Source organism: Lepisosteus oculatus, chromosome 26, assembly GCF_040954835.1.
Source record: "Lepisosteus oculatus isolate fLepOcu1 chromosome 26, fLepOcu1.hap2, whole genome shotgun sequence".
Taxonomy (NCBI): Eukaryota; Metazoa; Chordata; class Actinopteri; order Semionotiformes; family Lepisosteidae; genus Lepisosteus; species Lepisosteus oculatus.
In genome coordinates this window covers 5,742,142-5,759,855 of record NC_090721.1, presented here as the reverse complement: position 1 = coordinate 5,759,855, position 17,714 = coordinate 5,742,142, and the positions used below count along the sequence as shown (strand labels likewise).

The 17,714-nt window shown below is 39.2% G+C and overlaps 2 protein-coding genes across 6 annotated transcripts; both read left to right on the top strand.

The window, feature by feature from the left end:
* Positions 1–1,209: 1,209 nt before the first annotated feature.
* chchd2 (coiled-coil-helix-coiled-coil-helix domain containing 2) lies at positions 1,210–3,662 on the top strand. Its single transcript, XM_006641025.3, has 4 exons — positions 1,210–1,371; positions 1,924–2,173; positions 2,806–2,965; positions 3,338–3,662. Exons 1-4 carry the CDS (start codon positions 1,319–1,321, stop codon positions 3,346–3,348), a joined length of 474 nt encoding a protein of 157 aa, XP_006641088.2. The 5' UTR covers positions 1,210–1,318; the 3' UTR covers positions 3,349–3,662.
* A 1,489-nt stretch (positions 3,663–5,151) lies between these two features.
* phkg1b (phosphorylase kinase, gamma 1b (muscle)) lies at positions 5,152–17,515 on the top strand. 5 transcript variants are annotated; one of them, XM_015367855.2, is made up of 10 exons: positions 5,152–5,246; positions 6,273–6,399; positions 10,274–10,449; positions 10,901–10,955; positions 12,365–12,430; positions 12,800–12,963; positions 13,801–13,891; positions 14,363–14,516; positions 14,941–15,066; positions 15,547–17,515. In XM_015367855.2, exons 2-10 carry the CDS (start codon positions 6,317–6,319, stop codon positions 15,805–15,807), a joined length of 1,176 nt encoding a protein of 391 aa, XP_015223341.1. In that variant the 5' UTR covers positions 5,152–5,246; positions 6,273–6,316; the 3' UTR covers positions 15,808–17,515. The 5 variants fall into 5 exon arrangements, with proteins under 5 accessions (XP_015223341.1, XP_069040297.1, XP_006641087.1 ...); XM_069184196.1 differs by having other exon boundaries at positions 5,188–5,364; XM_006641024.3 differs by having other exon boundaries at positions 5,189–5,401.
* Positions 17,516–17,714: the final 199 nt, after the last annotated feature.

The following is a 17,714-nucleotide window of genomic DNA, read 5'->3' as shown; positions in this document are numbered from 1 at the left end:
TTGGGAAACGTGTCTCAGTGCTGACATGTGATACATCAATGTCACTTTTCTTTTGGTAACATCTGACTTATGTATTACACTGCTGATTGCTTCACATTTGTTCAAGAAACTGAACCCAGTCTTTAATGCCACGACTTTTAACATCACATTTTGCTGAGCAACACAGAAACCCTACAGATTCAATATCTTTGTCATTCTGTGTCATACCTACACAACCAAAGTTGAACCGCTTATTGCACAAATTTTGGTTTGGTCAGGAGGGGAGTTAGACCACTCCCTGTCCATCGCTGCACAGTCCCAGTCTGGGAATGGGAGGTGCTCTATAAACCCCAGCAGCTTTGGCAGAGACACTTATCTGACAAAAACAAGGTGATTTTCTATTAGCTGAGGGTCTGTGCAATAGATTCCATCCACCTTTGGAGAGGCACAAATTTTCCCCATTCAATTCTGCACTGCAGTTTTTCTAAAGGTGATCCACCCAGACCAACAATATTAATAAAGACTTAAAACGGAATGAAGAAGGTTGATTTGCTATTGGCTGACTGTCTTAACATTGTATGTTTCACCACTTTTGATGGTGCAAAAAATGTTTTTGTCCCTGGTTATAGTTTTAAAAACGGATTGAATTTAAATATAATAAAGGATTTGATTTAATTACAAATTTCAGATACAGCTCCTTTAAAAGCTTGCATCTTAAAACCTTTTTCATTGAACAGAAAAAAAAACATTTCTATGAAAAAAATATAGCAATGACAATTTTTACAGTAGTATAAATGGAAGAAAGGCGCTGTAAACTCAATAAAAACTATTCCAATAATCTTAGATTTGTCAAACTTGGAGATTAGTGGAGGCGATTTTAAATTAAAAAAGGACCCTCTCAAACTTTAGCTGAATGTTCAGGGAATTGCAGTTAACCGTGAAGAAATAACAAAGCAGGTGTTTCAGCTGCTTGTCACTTCGCTTAATGTTGCTATACTCATACGCTACTGCGGTGGCTGAAAGTCTTTTATTTTTAATGACGTTCGGCTATTTACATACACTTCCGGATCATTCGTGTCGCTCAGTGTAGCTTTTTCTTATTTAAACACCAGAAATACAAAAATGGAGACAGAATACTGAAATATATACAGACTAGTTTCACCATACTCGCACTGGAGCGCGTCTCTGCTACCGGAAGTCGGGAGTGTTACAATATGATGTAACACTGGGGACATTTCCGGATCGGCTTTTAGTTAACACAAGGTCGCTCTCAAGCAGAGAGACAGGAGAGGATCGGCTTGTTTCTGACATAGAGATCTGTTTTATCTTTTAGAACAAAATGCCAAGCAGAGGCAGTAGAAGCAGGATGTCTAGAGTACCACCTCCGGCCAGGTAAGAGAAAATAATTACAGAAGTGTACCTCATAATACTTTTTGATCATTTTCGTGCGCAGCGTGGCCTAGCGAGTAGATTGCACTGTACTTTTCTGCCGTGAAATACCCGTAGGTATGTCCAGCCGGAAGTTTCTAGAATAATCTGCTTGTTTCTTAAATATAAGCTACCGTGTTAAAAGATGTCGTCTCTGTATAAGAACGGTGCCTTATTCTGAACAGTTAAAAGGGTGACTGATGCGTTTTGCGAATACTGTGAAATGCATTAGTTAAGTTAGGTAATGCACACGGTGTTTAATCTCTCATATAATTTAGTATTGCAAGAGCTATTTATAATTAAGTCACAATTGCAAATATTAAGTTTACGTAAGAGATTTAGCAGTGCAGTTTGATTCAGGAGTAACTTGTTTTGGATTATATATATAAAAAAAAAACATTTGTTAGACCTTGAGCTTTCAGAACAGAAGTGGCGAGCCAGGCTTGAAGATAAATAAGAGATGAATGTGTGCTTGGCACTCTGTCGACCAGGGTAATGCTCTCTGTCTCCGCACAGCCGGGCTCCACCAAGACCGATGGCCAGGGCTGCCCCACCCCCCTCCTCCCTGCCTGCCCACCCGCCTCCCTCTGCCATGGCCGCCCCCTCCGCAGCCCCCCGACAGCCCGGGATGTTTGCCCAGATGGCGACCACAGCAGCCGGCGTGGCAGTGGGCTCTGCTGTCGGGCACACACTTGGCCATGCCATGACAGGGGGCTTCGGTGGCGGGGCAGCTGCAGAACCAGGCAGGGCCGATATCACCTATCAGGTAAGCGCTTCATGACCGGATTGTAACTCTGAGCTGTGAGTGTAAACCTACTCAGGGATGTATAAAATGAACCAGTGTTTTTTTTTGTGCAAAACATGCTGATCTGTTACTCTTGCAAAATAACTGTGCTGTGCCCAGAAATGCCACACAGTGGTGGTGGGGGGGGATGGGTGTAGGCCCTCTCCTCTGATCTACCCACCTTAAAGCTGTTCCTCTTTTTTCACATCACGGGCTCCACAGCCCCCTGCCAGAGACTTGGTGCTGATTACAGGGGCGCCCGACAGCACTGCTTGCCTCTGAGCACAAGCGAGGTTGTGGGGGTCGCTGTGTCACTGAGAAAAGAGGTATCTCTGGCCAACTAATCCCACCCTACCCCGGCTGGTGCTCAGCCATCGCTTGTGAAATACCATTCCCAGTCAGGTACTGACGTGGGCCAAGCTCGAACCCGCTCTTCATTCAAAGGTGCCCTTTAAGCTCTGCACTCAAGGATTCGGACTGCCTGTTTGTGGTCTAGCCTGTGAGTAACTGTACCTAGCCCGGATAAGGGTGATTGCCTCTAGGCAAAAGGTCTGGGATGTTTTGCTCACAGCTGTGGTTCAGCGAAACAGTTCATGTGTGCTTTGTGCCCACAGGAGCCTGCTCCCCCAGCTCAGCCCATGTACCAGCAGCAGGCTCAGCAGAACCCCTGCACGTATGAGCTGAGGCAGTTTATCGAGTGCGCGCAGACCCAGAGCGACCTCAAGCTCTGTGAGGGCTTCAGTGAGGTGCTGAAGCAATGCAAGTTCTCCAATGGTAAATCACTTTTAACTTTCCTAACTGGAACTCACAAAATAGATATTCTTTTTGACAAACCAGAATCTGGTACCTGACTAAGATCTCAGGTAGTAATGTAATCGTAACTGATGTGCCCTGCATTATCAACAGGGAGACTAGAGATGGAAACCCCATCCCACAAGTAGATAGACATGGTGACGCTTGTCAAAACCATTTAAAGGTTTTCTCCGCTTCAGTAATTCCAGTGAAGTGCCTTCACTTATTCTTACAGAGGATAGTTTGTATTAAATTAAAAAAATTCTAATGTCATTCTTTAGGCAAATAAACAAAATGCTGATGTAAAATTAAACTAAATATAATTTTAATATCTTCTTTATCTTCTTTTTTCAGGGTTGGCATGAAAATCCAGAGCAGTGAAATTAGTTCAATAATAAAAGGAATCCAGTGCACAGTAAATATTTAATAACGCTCAGTGTTGAGTTTTCTCTTGTAGACTGCCTTTATTTGATATGCAACAAATTCTGCTTATTTCAGGTTCTGGGATAATTGTCTTATAAAAATTGTATGCGTTTCAATTCCTTTGCAAATAAAACAAGAAACCTGTTTTTTTTTTCTGTGTCAATTTGTCTTTAAATACCATGTTGTCTTTGAAAATTGTGTACTTTTTGTCGTAGGGGAAACTTTATTTTTGATTCTGAATAAATGTTCCCAGTTATTTTTGTCTCCTTCTTGCTTTCTGATTGAGAAAAGCTGTAGTCTTTTCTGGGGAATAAAATGGCATTCCAAGGTATGAAGGACAGAGGCTGTGGTTTCATGTAGCTGATAGATTGAAGCACAGCCATCAAGAACCGCAAATGAGATTTTAGGAATTGTATTTTATACTAATGGTAATTCCTGACAGCTGTATTTTGTCGTACAGTAAGTAGCCTTTGGGCTTTATAAATGTCATGGTCTGCATTTGCGTCTCTCTAAACAAGGAACAGCTGACAGTAAATTAGGTAGATTGAATTCATAAAAATGAAGGGATGGCTACTACAACACACCATATTGACTGCTCATGTGTCAGTTACTTTGCATTGTTGCGATAATGATGTTTAATACCAGAAAACACAAGTTGAGGTTTTTGGCAAACTGTTGATGCCCATAACATATATATTTTACACAGCAGTGAAGGAATTAAAGCCAGTCCCTCACAACAGGGTTGGCATGAATCACAAAGTGGAAGAACAGAAACTTGTTGAAACGAAGAGTGAGAAATACCATGGTAGTAATTATGTACTTGAAAAAATGTTCACAAATCATAAAGTGCAGTCCATATATATTTGGACAGTGACACAATTTTTGTTGTTTTGGTCTGTACTCCAGCACATTGGATTTGAAATGATACAATGACTGAGGTTAAAGTGCAGAGTGTCGGCTTTAATTGGAGAGTATTTATGTCTATACTGGGTGAATCATATAGGAATCACAGCCCTTTTTATACATAGTCCTCCCATTTTAGGGGACCAAAAGTAATTGGACGATCGGCTGCTTAGTTGTCAAATTACTTTTGGTCCCATGCTGTTGGTAAGTAGTGGGATGCTGGGACGCGATACTTCTAAGAACAGGTTGCTGTTCTAAGTGGAGATGGTAGAACAGTAGGCTGTGGTCGTCCGTCTGGAACAGAATTCCTAAACCATTGCCCTAGTTTAGTGACTGCGATTGCTGTCCTGCCCACCAGGAGGGACATTAAACTGAGGTCTTAACTACTTTGGCATTACAGATCCCAGGGCATGTTCATAAGTGTAAGGGGGGTTAACCCTGGCATCCTGACAAAAATCCACTTGGGACTTGTGCAATCTGGCCTGCATAAAATTCCCCCGTGATTCCTCTGATGAAGTAATCTGTCACTTCTCCACCTGAGTATATGTATAGTACATGTACCAGTGCAGAATGCTGGGTGTGTGTTACCCAGGTGGGGCTGCACTGAAGTGGTTGATAAAGTATGCAAGTCTTTATGGGACCATAAAGATGAAAGTGCTATACCAATGTAAGGTATTTATTATTTTGGTGTCACGGACATGAACAATTATAGAATTGCTGTATCCAGAAGAGGGCACTGTAGCTTCAGTTTAGTGTTAGGGTCAGCTCTAGGTTATACTGTTCTGAATGCAAGCTGTTAAATATGTAGCAGGGATGTATCTTCACGCGTTGAAGGGTGTCTCTGGTTCACGTTGCAATTTATTTTTGGCTCTTGTCAATCGAATTCGCCCTTCTCAGAAGCCTGCAGTGCATCAGGTCTCAGTTTATAGCTTCTCGTGTAAGCACCTTAACTATCGGGCTTCGTTTTTTTAATTGTTAACTCATGTCAAACTTATAATTTTATTTTAAAAATGAAGGGCAATGTTGGATGTCAGACCTAACCTTGAGCGGTTATGGTAAAGATCAACGGCTGACAAGGCTTTCTTAGTATTGGTAAGAAGAGGTGGCGCTTTATAAAGGTCAAGCAATCGGGATTAAACGTAATGACTGACGGTTGCCTGTATTGTGCATGCTTTAGAATTTTCTGCATGTAATGTGTTCTCAATGTGCCAAACTTAATCAACCTTTTTGTTCATCTTAGTAATGTTGAAGCGCTTAATGTTTTTTTTGCCGAATGGTCTTATTTGAAAATGAAATTAAAGAATATATATTTGAAGTATGTATCTTAGCAAAGCCTTGTGGATTTAGTGGACAGCATTTGTGAATCGCCCATACCCTAATGTGAGATGACTTGCATTCGTCAACGTATAGAGTCTTGTCAATAAAAATAAACTGCCCATTTTATCCAGGTGGTCTTGCTTACAGATTTTACACTTAGCCGTCTGAAAAATGACTTTGAGACCGACCCTAAAATCTAATAACTTAATTTCGAAGCAATGAGTGACAGTTGTTAACGGAGTTGTGTTTTTCTTCTTCACGACTTCTCTAAAAGCAGTGCGACCGTAATGTAAAGAGGCAAACAGAAGTGTGTGTTCAAGATTCTTCGCTGGTCGCATTTTGTTGTGTTGTGGGAACAGGCTTTTATTTAAAGATAATTATTTAATATCAACTTCGGAAATGTTCGTGATCTAGCCACTAGGAGGCATTCTGTCCACTGTAACCTTAAATCCCATTTTTCTACAGCGTCACCTGTTTCTTGTTATAACTTGTTATATACTGTATACTTTTAATAGACTGCTGCTAATATTACAAAAATGTACAATATGAACCCCAACACTTAAGGTTTCACTACACAGCAAATTGGAACAAAGAATATGGAGCACTTAGTACACTGGATAAGAAATGATGCCACTTTCCTCTGTAGCTTCTCGGAGACGTCCATTGACCTTGGATATTATATAGCTCAAAATGACGAGAGAGGAGGACATCCCGGATTGGGTGGGAGCCAATGTGTTTTATGATAAATATGAACCGAAGGAGATTCTCGGAAGGTAAATGTAATCTTTTATTCCTTTCTTAGTAAGCTGCTCTATTGCAGAATGCACGTTTTAAGCAATGCGCCCAATCATACAATTTTAATACAGTTGTAAAATACTGTTTGCATGCGGTTTTATGTTCTGTACAAATGACGGAATGATTGTCGGGAGTAACGAGTATTTACTGTACCGGATGAAGCGGACTTTGGTCGACAGAATTTGTCTAACACGTGTGTGTTGATTTGATGGCCTTCTGAAATATCATTTAAAAGTAATAAAGTTGGGAGTCATTTCGCTTCACAGGGAAATTTTCTAAAGCGGTATCATCTAAATTCATTGGACAAAACTTTGCTATACTGTACATGCTGCATAGATCCTTGCAGAGGTGTATTGGAGAGCACCGTGGTAAAAGTAGAGTATAGCCTCAGGACAGTGTAGTCTGCTGTGCAATCATGATACAGACAATATCCAATATAATTTGATACGCTTAAACCCAAATAAGAACTATAGCAAGTTCATGACATAAGCTTTTTAAATTGTCAAACCGTTGTGCAAATTTGCCCTGATTAACTTTGAAACCCTGAAGCTTGTTGCCATGCTACCAGATAATGCTGTATTCTGTCACTGGTGTTGTTCCATCCGTAGTAGTATTACTACTAGTATTTCAACGTTAAGGCAACTTATTTAAATAAATGTATAAATATTTTACGTAAGGTTTTCTCCTGTAGTTAAGCATCCCAGAATACCTTACAAGAATAGCCGTGACATATCCTTAGCAATATGTCAGGGTTCAGACGAGTAAAGGGCAGAGTTCATCTGATCCTGTCTGTGAAATTGACTCGGTTGGACACACGTCTATCCGTACTGTAGCTTATTTCTGTAACAGGAGCATGCCGATAAAGCTTTATTGATGCATAATGAGACAGAGAGCAAGACACGCCCAGAAACCCATGTAGCCATACTTTACACCAATAGGTTTGCAATCAAAAGCGCGATATACTGAATTGAATGGCAAAAGCAGAAATGTCCACTGAACGAAACGGAGATCAGAAAACGATGCCGTATAACCTGAAAGTTACCCACAGCAAACCTAAAATCCTTTTTTATTCACTTCCTCTTTGATATGTTCTACTAAAGTGTGACATGAAAAACAATGACATCTTTGGAATACTGAAAAGTGCCTGTAGATGACGTAAAAGACGTTCTATTTCGGTTAAAGACAATTCCAATCACAAATCTGATATACGATATTAATACTGTGTCAAAGGTTTTGAAAGATTACGCTTCTCTTTTTTATGCTAACATACTACCATTTATTATATTATCACGGACAGTGAGTGTAATTAATATTTCTGAGGAAAAATATAATTAATAATGTTATTTTTGACAGAAACAAATGTCCAGTATATTTATGTAGTCGTACATAGACTTTTATAACGGACAAAATAACACCAAAAGCGGTTATTCGATATAGTAGATCTAATCTTCAATGATATTTTTATGCATGAAGGCTTTAAAGCTCAAATGAGCAGGTGCATGGACAGACGTCACTGGTAAAGTAAAGAGTTATCGGAGTTAAAATATGATTGATTTGGGGGCCAGAGGTTAAGAAAGCGTGCCAGAAAAACAGTCACGTCCGTCATCAAAGAACCGTTTGCCAAATCCGTCATCTCGTCGTCACAGAGGCTGCCTGTTATGTATCACGGGTCTGAAACAAAGTATCCGAGCATTAGATATAAACGTGTTTTTTTTTTACTAAAGGTTTTCATACCCTAATAAAAGTCTTTACACCCAGATAAAACACCAACAGCAGCAATTGGCGATGAGCGTGAGAAGACACCGGCATTGTGTGCACATGTGGACCTGTGCGGTGCTGATTGGTTAGTTGGAGACCTGGTTACGTAATGCACGACTTTTGTTTTTGACGGCTTCTTCCAAGAACACTCAGTGCTCGCCTTTTGAGGGCTGACAAAAGATGTTCTACAGCCTGTTTACAGGATAATCAGATGGAAGAAAACAGGGCTGTTGCAATTGTTTATAACCCAAGTTTCACAAGAGCAGAGTCCAGCCCTGTCTGAAGTGAATTATCCAGGACAAACTTATTGAGCCCTGAGGTCTGTCATTTCTATCCTGTCCATTTTAACTGAAAGCAGGGCACGTCGTTAACAGACTCAACGGAAAATGTGCATTTAATTAACTCCAGAACTGCGCTTAAAGCGTTTTTAGAAGTAGAAAAAAGCAGTGGTGATATGGTGACATTTATGATATCAGATAGGTAGCTGAGGTGTGATTAATTTGAATTAGTTTCAAAATGCATAAAGAAAATTAACAAATTTAAGCACCACAGTAACCAAACAGTTTCACAATGTACTTTTTGTCATGTGTTATGTGACATTGTACTCTTCCATTCTGCACAACCCTTGTTTTCAGGAGCTTAAGAAACAGGGGAGGTCCAAGGAAAAAACCTCTCTTCCTAAAGCAGTTTGTGCTGGATAAACATGTTTGTGACCATGTTTTCAAGCTGGCAAGCCAATCAGAGCTTGGGAGAGGCCTGGGGGTGTGTGAATGATTGAGCTGCTGCCCTGAGATGTGGTTGGCCATGTGCTTATCAGGGCTGTGCGCTCTCTGAGCTGCTAGAGCATATATTTCAACAGCACAGTTCATTCATGCACCCAGCCCACTGAGTTCACACGAACAGAGTGCTTCTTTCATGTAGTTACCTACGGCAAGAGTGCTGAAAACAGCAGTCTGCTTCAGGTAAGTCCAAAACTTTTCCATAATCAAATGCACTTGCAAAGCTAGATCTGCTATTTAATAGTCTACATTCTAAAAACACAATTTTATGTGGTATGCAGTATTTTACAATATTTTGACTTGGATTCAATCTTCTATCGATGGCTTGCAAAACTCAAAACATTATGCCTCATTTAATTAATTTTTACTATTATCTTCTATTCAGATCAGTACAGTTTTTGTTTTACTTATGAGGTACTTGCTGATTTCTTTCTGCACACTGTGTATGATTGTTTTACTGTGCCACTTTTCAAAAGGTTAAGCTTTCATTTTCTTGCCAAGACTAAAAGAACGTGCTTTTAAATTGGGTCGTAGTTTGACATACTTATCTGAGAAAGCCAAGAAAACATACAGAACAATTGAAGAGGTGGGTTTGGTACAGTCCTGCTGTTGCAGTTCTGTATCTGTGTCTGAGTGTGCCCTGTGATGGACTGGTGTGCCACCCAGGGGCATTCTGCCTAGTGCCCACTGCTTGCCAGGAAAGGAAGGAAGGAAGAAAATTCCAAGAGAGCAGAAAGGGTTGCTACTTTCCAGCGTAAAGCAGGTGAAATGTTAAAATGAGCCTACAAGGTCAATCAGAGTGTGAGTCCTTGCTGTTATTAAGTGCTCTGATGCTCCAATGCTTCCATTTGTCTTAAATCTGCAGGTTGCAAATTTATCACCATTTCAATGGTATGTTGTAATAATCCCCTGAAATATGCTGGAAACTCCATGTGCGTAATACAGTGTGTGCGCTCTGCTTGCTGAGATCTACTTAGGAGAGACATCTTTTTGTCTTTTCTCTTACTTTAACTTGTGTCCTTAGCTTCTTACTATTGTCCCCTCACTATATATCCCTGTACGCTTTTACTTGTCATCCCATGATTAATCCTGAGCTATTAAATGTCTTGAAGACTTGCTTGCCATTTGAATTTCTCATATATTACGGAAAATCTGATTTTTATGTTTTTTTTTACTCCAGGCATCCCCGCAAGCAGAGCAAATTTTTGAGCTGTAAAAATAAGCCTTGAGAGATCAGTACAGTATCATATAGGAGGTCCTGCAAGTTTAGAAAAATGCGGCATCCGAACTTGATGGACATGTTGTGTTTTTACAGAGGGGTCAGTAGTGTCGTCCGTCGCTGCATAGACAAAAAGAGCCACCAAGACTACGCAGTGAAGATCATAGACATAGCCTCCGAGAGGATGGCACCCCAGGAGGCCGAGGAAATTCGGGTTTCCACAGCCAAAGAGATTGAGATTCTTAAAAAGGTCTATGGCCAGCCATACATAAGTAAGTTTGTTCGGTGCTTCAAACCACTGTGCCTTTCCACCTTTCTGTCCTCCTTGCACGTGATCTTCATTCATTTCAACTTTTATTGCAGTATATTCCACACGTATACTTTGTTATCATTTTTTAGGATGATCGATGGTGTAGAAAGGAAGTTAGGTTAACCTGGGTTAGGGCATTTTGTATTGATTTCCAATACGAGAAAAAGAAAACCGCTTACTGTTGGTGTATAGCATGAGAAATGATATAGTTAGTCCTTGATGGCTTGTGCATTTCCTACATAAAGGGTTGTTGGAGAAGGTGCTTAGAGACTTACTAAAGATCTCTTATCTCAGAAACGATTATACATGCATTCATTGACAATATGTGCAAAGATATTTTCCATTTTACACTTATGGGAACAGTAATCCAGGATTTTTAAAGTCAATTAATTTATTTCCTTTTTTCCACACAGTTCAACTTAAAGATTGTTTTGAGTCCCAGGCCTTCTTTTTTCTGGTGTTTGACTTGTAAGTACGCCCTTTTTTGAGCAAAAAAACTAAAGGTTATTTAGACGTTATTTCTAACTTGAAGCATTCAAGGAGCACATCAAAACACTGAAAGAACAGAATGTGATGTTCTCATTTAAAAAATCCAATCTTTGAAAGATATTTCTAAAAATGATGATATGGTCGAGCAGATTTTTCCTACTCCAAAGGTGCAAAAATGATTTTTTAGCCAGTTTTGTAGGTCTTGTGATGACAATTTTTTTGTTGTCATTGTTTTGGGAGTCTCTATCATATCACATCACAATGCTTTGTTTTTCTTCTAAGCATTAATCAGCTTTGTTTGTTTTTAATCTAAAGCATTTCCAAAAATGCCATTACAGATAGGTGCGATACGACAATACTTTATTATATGTTTTCTCAGAAATTTGTTTTGTATCCAAACAATTGTGTTTTACACACACACAGACTTACATAATCATACAAACAGTACATGCACACATTAAATTAAAAATAAATATCACAAGACATCAACCCATACATAGTCCTAACCCACAACTTGTACAGGAATCCCCACAGTTTATCAGAACCTCCCCGCACAATCATCCTGAGCCTCTGTATGCACAATACCCCTACATTTTTGTTCATAATCCACTGATTGCCCATAAACCAGTACTCCTTTATTGTAAACATATTTATTGATGGACCTCTTGACAAAGAAATCCAAAGCAGGGAGCATAGTATATTGAATACATATTGTTCAGAAATGTGTCTAGTGACCCAGATAGATTAAGTAGGGTTTATAAATTGTGCAATTTATAATTGCTTAGTCCTTAGGTGTAAACATTTTGGCCTGTTGTGAAAACAGGGGCATCTTATATAACGTATAGACACAGCAGCTTGGTAATGGCAGCAACTGGAAGTTGATCCCTGCCAGTGCACATTGGCATCAGCTGGGTACAACACTGTGAAACAAGTGCTGACCTCTTCCTTTACAAGAATAGTCCTCCATTAGCCCCCCATGAGAGCATGCCCTGGCATTTATCAGATCTGATTTCAGCTTCCCAGGCTGTTCTGCTTAGACAGCCCTGATTCTCTCTATACAGTATACTCCAACAAGACTTTCAAGGGGTTTCTTTTATTTAAAGATATTGCCTTGTTGGAAACACCTATACTACATTGCATTTGCTTGACCACTATGTTTGTGTTTCCTGTACATAATTTTCTATTTCGTTTATTTTTATTTGCCATTAGATAATTTCAAAGAACATTTTTATTTCCTTATATTAATGCCAGATCAGAAATCTGTAAATCTAATCCACTGCAGTCTCTTTAAATTCTTTTTAACCATTGTAAATGTTTCGCAACACATTGTAGTCATGAGGGAGCTAGTTTGCTTCTGATACATTTGTATGGTATTTTCTTCCTCACAGGATGAAAAAAGGAGAACTTTTTGATTACCTCACAGAAAAAGTAACTTTAAGTGAAAAGGAAACCAGGTGAGTAACGGCTGATACAAAATAAATCTGTCTTATATGTAGTTGTGCTCTGTAGGGCTGGTAGACTTATTGTAAATGCTTCATATGTTTCTCCTAACAAGATCACATGCTGTTCTCCTTTCTCGTCAATGTACTGTTGTTGTGCTGTTGTCAAGTAAGAATGTTACAGAAAGGATCGGTCTGAGAGGAAACTGTTGCACAGGGCTATGGTACATAGCACAGATTAACATGCCAAAAGAAGAAAAACTAGTAAACGTGATAATAGAAATAAAATATTTAGGAACAGCAGAATTACGGAAGCTAGAAAAGTATTATAATATTCCTAAAATAACATTTTATGTTAAATGTTCTTTTTTTTTTGGTGATTAGGAAAATCATGCGCTCCTTGCTGGAAGTTGTCCAATTCCTGCATTCCCAAAACATCATCCACAGGGATTTGAAGCCTGAAAACATCCTCTTAGATGATGACATGAACATCAAGCTGACAGACTTTGGGTTCTCCTGTCAGATTCTACCTGGGCAAAAGCTCACAGGTGTGCACTGTGGAAAGACAAACATGTGTCATTTGTTTTTTTCACAATCAAAGACATTATTGTCATGGCAAGATGATACGTCTGGGCTTTCTGTATGTATGTTTGTAAAGGGGTAGTCTACCATCTCATAGCCATGATCCAAAGAGGCTGAAGGTCAAATAGTTTTCCCCAGTTCAAAGTTGAATATGTTTTCTGTCAAAGCTTTCAAGAGGTGATAAATACATTCTGTAGCTTGAACAGCTCCATGCCTGCTAGAAACTTGCCAGCTTAAACTTACATAAAGATGAATGAGAGAAGTAAAAGTAAAGATGCCATTGTGAAGATGGCAGTACAGGCCAAAGCGAGCAAGACTGGGCTATTCCCTACCATTCCGGACTAGAAACATAGATCATCCCTTCAGTGTCTGTAACAAGTGTAAAACTATTTTGTTTTGCTGCATTCTTGTTTGAGTTAGTTTATCTGAGAAAGATTAAGATGCAGTAGGACACTGTAATAGGTGTTCAATACTCTTGTGGAGGTATTTGCTGGCTAAGGGTCAGCTGTTGAGTGTTGTCACTGTGGTTTCCCATTAGCAACAGTGGCTGTGATCCACTGTTTAATTCAAGAATCCGTAATTTGTTGACATACTCTTGCCGATACAGTCTTGAAGTTAAACTGTAACTGCAAGCAAAGCCCCAAACAAGCAAGAATCGTAAAGGGCACAAAAACAGTCCTTTGAAATCACTGTTGAGATGGTATTTTTTCATTTAGAAGTTATGGAAGAAAAAAATGAAATAGGTAAGCTTTTTAGCTATATAAATTCAATGGAATGTTCACTTCATTTATGTTGCTTTGCAGAAATCTGTGGAACACCTGGTTACCTGGCTCCAGAAATTATTCAGTGCTCGGTGGATGAAACCTTTCCAGGATATGGGAAAGAGGCTGACCTGTGAGTATGTGCTTTCCTGTCTGGTACACATTTACTATTATGTAAGAAAAGCAGGAATTCAACATGCACAGAACGGTTCACACTTACCACTGAGTATTTTAAACTTAAATCAGTTTTGGCTGCTGCTTTTCTAAAAAAGATCACTATAGATCCTTTGCTGTTGCACAAAAAGATATATTTATTATCATATATGTGAGACCTCAGTGTAATACTTTATTATACATTTTAATTTTCTACCAATTCCATATTCATAAATGGCAGATTTAGAGAATTACAGCCCTGTTCTGATATGTTGAGGTTTTCTGCATGCCAAAGCAAAGAGCTTTATATTAAACATGTTATTTGGCCTCTGTTAAGTACTTTGTATGAAGTAACAGTGATAAGAGTGTTTGCAATTCTGCACAATGAAACCCCTGTTTATTCAAACTGGATCCCAGATCCTTAGAGGTCTCTTTGTGATCCTTCTTGCAGCTGGAGCTGTGGGGTGATCATGTACACCCTGCTGGCAGGATCTCCTCCGTTTTGGCACAGGAAACAGATGCTGATGCTGCGGATGATCCTGAGTGGCAACTATGAGTTCACATCCCCTGAATGGGACGACCGGTCGGACACCGTTAAAGATCTGGTAAGCAAGGCCACGTCACAGCTGCAGGCTGTCCACAGAGAGTCCAATTCCAGACTGCATTGCGTAAAACCCAGTCAGTTAAAGTCAACTGCAAACAGGGAAAGGCAGTAGGAAATGTAGGACATCCAGGAGTGGGAAAAGGCAATTTAATGAAATTACATTGAGATTCATCTGTTAACAATCCATAAACGATTAATCTATTAAATTACTTTAGTCAAAATCCTTCTAAATTACATCCTAGTCAAAATGTGAAGGTTAATGGGGGAAGTATAAAGACCAAAAACATCTAGTCAACCACTGCAACCTGTTGGTTCTGTGTTCAGGAGATCCATCTGAATACAGAGCACCTCGGATCCACTTAAACTAAGAAGTGCCCAGTTTTTGCTGGTGTAATAGAGCTCTGAACTTTACTTCTCTGGTGCAGATCTCCCGGCTGCTGGTAGTTGATCCAGGCAAAAGGTACACTGCTACAGAAGCCCTGGCTCACCCCTTCTTCCAGCAATACATTGTACAGGAAGTGCGCTACTTCAGTCCTTACAGGAAGTTCAAGGTAACGCCAATATCAATGGGGTTTAGAAGCCTTCACGGCTCCTGACTGTCGTTGGCATGCATCAGCTTTGGCAGGATTTCAGGATAGCAAAGCCCTCTCATTGGAGGCAGTTCTAACTCCTTGTGCTCCTTTTGTGTCACCGCTGGTGTGGTGTGCATACATGAGGTCATATGATAACAAACGGTGTTGTCTTTCTTGATTGCATGAATGTATTCTCAGATTCTTCACTTCTTTAAATAATATAAAAGAAATACGAAACTTCCAAACAGTCTGTGCCCATATCCTATAGGCTTCATTTCTAAATGAGTATTGCTTCTTTACATGTCTTTTTAAGTTTCTCTTGCACACTCAAGTCTCTGTGTGGGGCTTGTATGTTTGTTGCAGGAGGGGAAATTGCATACTTTTCATTTTGTGGAAATGTTATGCACTATTTGTAAAAAGTCACAAGTTCTTTTTTTTTTTCTTCATGTGTTATTTCAGGTCATCTGTACCACGGTACTAGCATCTGTTCGGATTTACTACCACTACCGACGTGTGAAGCCCGTGACCAAGGAGGTGGTCATAAGAGACCCCTATGCACTAAAGCCATTTCGCAAGCTGATAGATGCCTGTGCCTTCAAGATCTATGGACACTGGGTGAAGAAAGGACAGGCCCAGAACAGAGCGGCCTTATTTGAAAACACTCCCAAGGCTGTGCTTTTATCATTGGCAGCTGATGCAGAAGAAATACTTGCTTTTTAGTTATCGAAGGCCCACTGGCCAACTTGTATTGTGGCAGTGCATCATCTTGGGTCTTAATTGAAAACAGAGGTGCAAATCCCTTTCAGTGCATAAGATGCTGCAGGTGGTAAATGAAACTATATTAAGAATAGTTACTAATAATATAAAGTATAGATTTTAGTATTTTTACCCTAAGATTGCTGTGTCTCTGATTTCTTTCACACTTCTTTAAAGGAAAGCAATTGAAAGCAAGCAAATCCTAATTAACATTTTAAAGTTCTTTTCCATTACAAATATATTTTTGTATCTTTTATGAATGCAGCCTGAAGCTTGTAGTTTACAAAAGGCCTGCGCATCTCTGTAAATACGTCTTTGTCTGTGAGTAGAATGAACGCATGATGAAATTGCAGGTATGTGTTTTGACTTGCTCACAGGCTTTCTTGACAAAAGTGCAATTGACCTGCATACTTGAATTAGCATGTACTAAAATGTACAGTTAATTGTGCACATTGGCTTGTGTGTAGGCAAGAAATGTATAGACACATAAGCCAATGTCAGGAAAAAATGTGGATGGGATTCAGGTTAATTTGAAAGTTCAAAAATGTATATCATTTTACTCATAGTACCTGTATGTTATATAGTTTATATATAACATATATTTATATATGTTATAAATACATGAAAGAAAACGACAAAAAGGATCAAATGCATGGTATTAGCATCAGCAAATATATTTTGTTTACAATACAGAAACTGAATGGCACTCCTGACAGGGAATAATGGGGCAATGTAAATTAGTAATCAAAATATGCCTGATATTTTTCCTCTGCAACTAAGTTGTAGAAATATTAATTTACAGTATACCATGTAGAAGTTTGCATAAGTGTAATGGCGGTACACTTCCCACCTCACAGTATGTTTTGTAAATAGTTTCTACTATATATTTAATCTGCTATAATCCTTATTGAATTCTTAAACTTAAGTACCCAGTTAAGGTATGGGTTAACAAGTCTGTAACCCTGATTGCTTTATAGTATAGTGAAGGATAGTCTTTATAGATGAACACTGAGAATATTTATTTTATGTTTTGCACAAGCTGGTGGCCTTGGGTCTTAGATGATCCAGACAAATGAATGTGATGTCCTGGTCAGTCAGTTAATTCTTAATTTCTCAGTTACAGCAGACAATGACAAGATCTCCAATGCGTGTAAAAGCTGTCTTACTTATTTAAATCCTGAAATACATGTTCAATGTATTGTCTCTGTGTATGCTCCTAAAAAGAGTTATACATTTACCTGAGGTTGATAGTTTTATACAATTTGGGAAATGTTTCGCAAGAAACCAGCAAATTCTCACAGATTGAGATTTATACTACCCAAGTCTAAGTTGACTCTGAGATCAGATCTGAAGTCTATCCATTTAATAGAACAATTGACCCTGACACCTTTAGAAATGGACATCTAAAAACAGAACTGATATTAAACTACAAAAATCCTTAACTTGCTTCTGGTTAAAGCTTAACACAAAGTATTTAATTAAAAACTACCCTGCTTAGTCTTTACATAATCTTCTAAAAGTAATTCAGACCTGACTGACCATTGTAATGCATAATGACCTCCGATGTAATAAATGTCACTGTATTGTATTTATTGTAAAAACACTTGTGTCTTCATACTGTAAATGAAAAGCTTTGCTTTTTGTTAACAAGAAATAAAGTCATTTCAATTTGTTTTGAAGTTTTTTTTTCTGCATAAAATCCCCTTATACTTCAGCGTACATCAGATGTATCATCCATCCGTTTTCCAACCTCTTTATCCATTACAGCATCATGGGAGAGTCAGAGCCCATCCCAGCAAGCAGCGGGGGCTAGGGCAAGGTACACCCTCGGCAGGACCCAGTCCATCACACGGCACACCCACACTCAGATT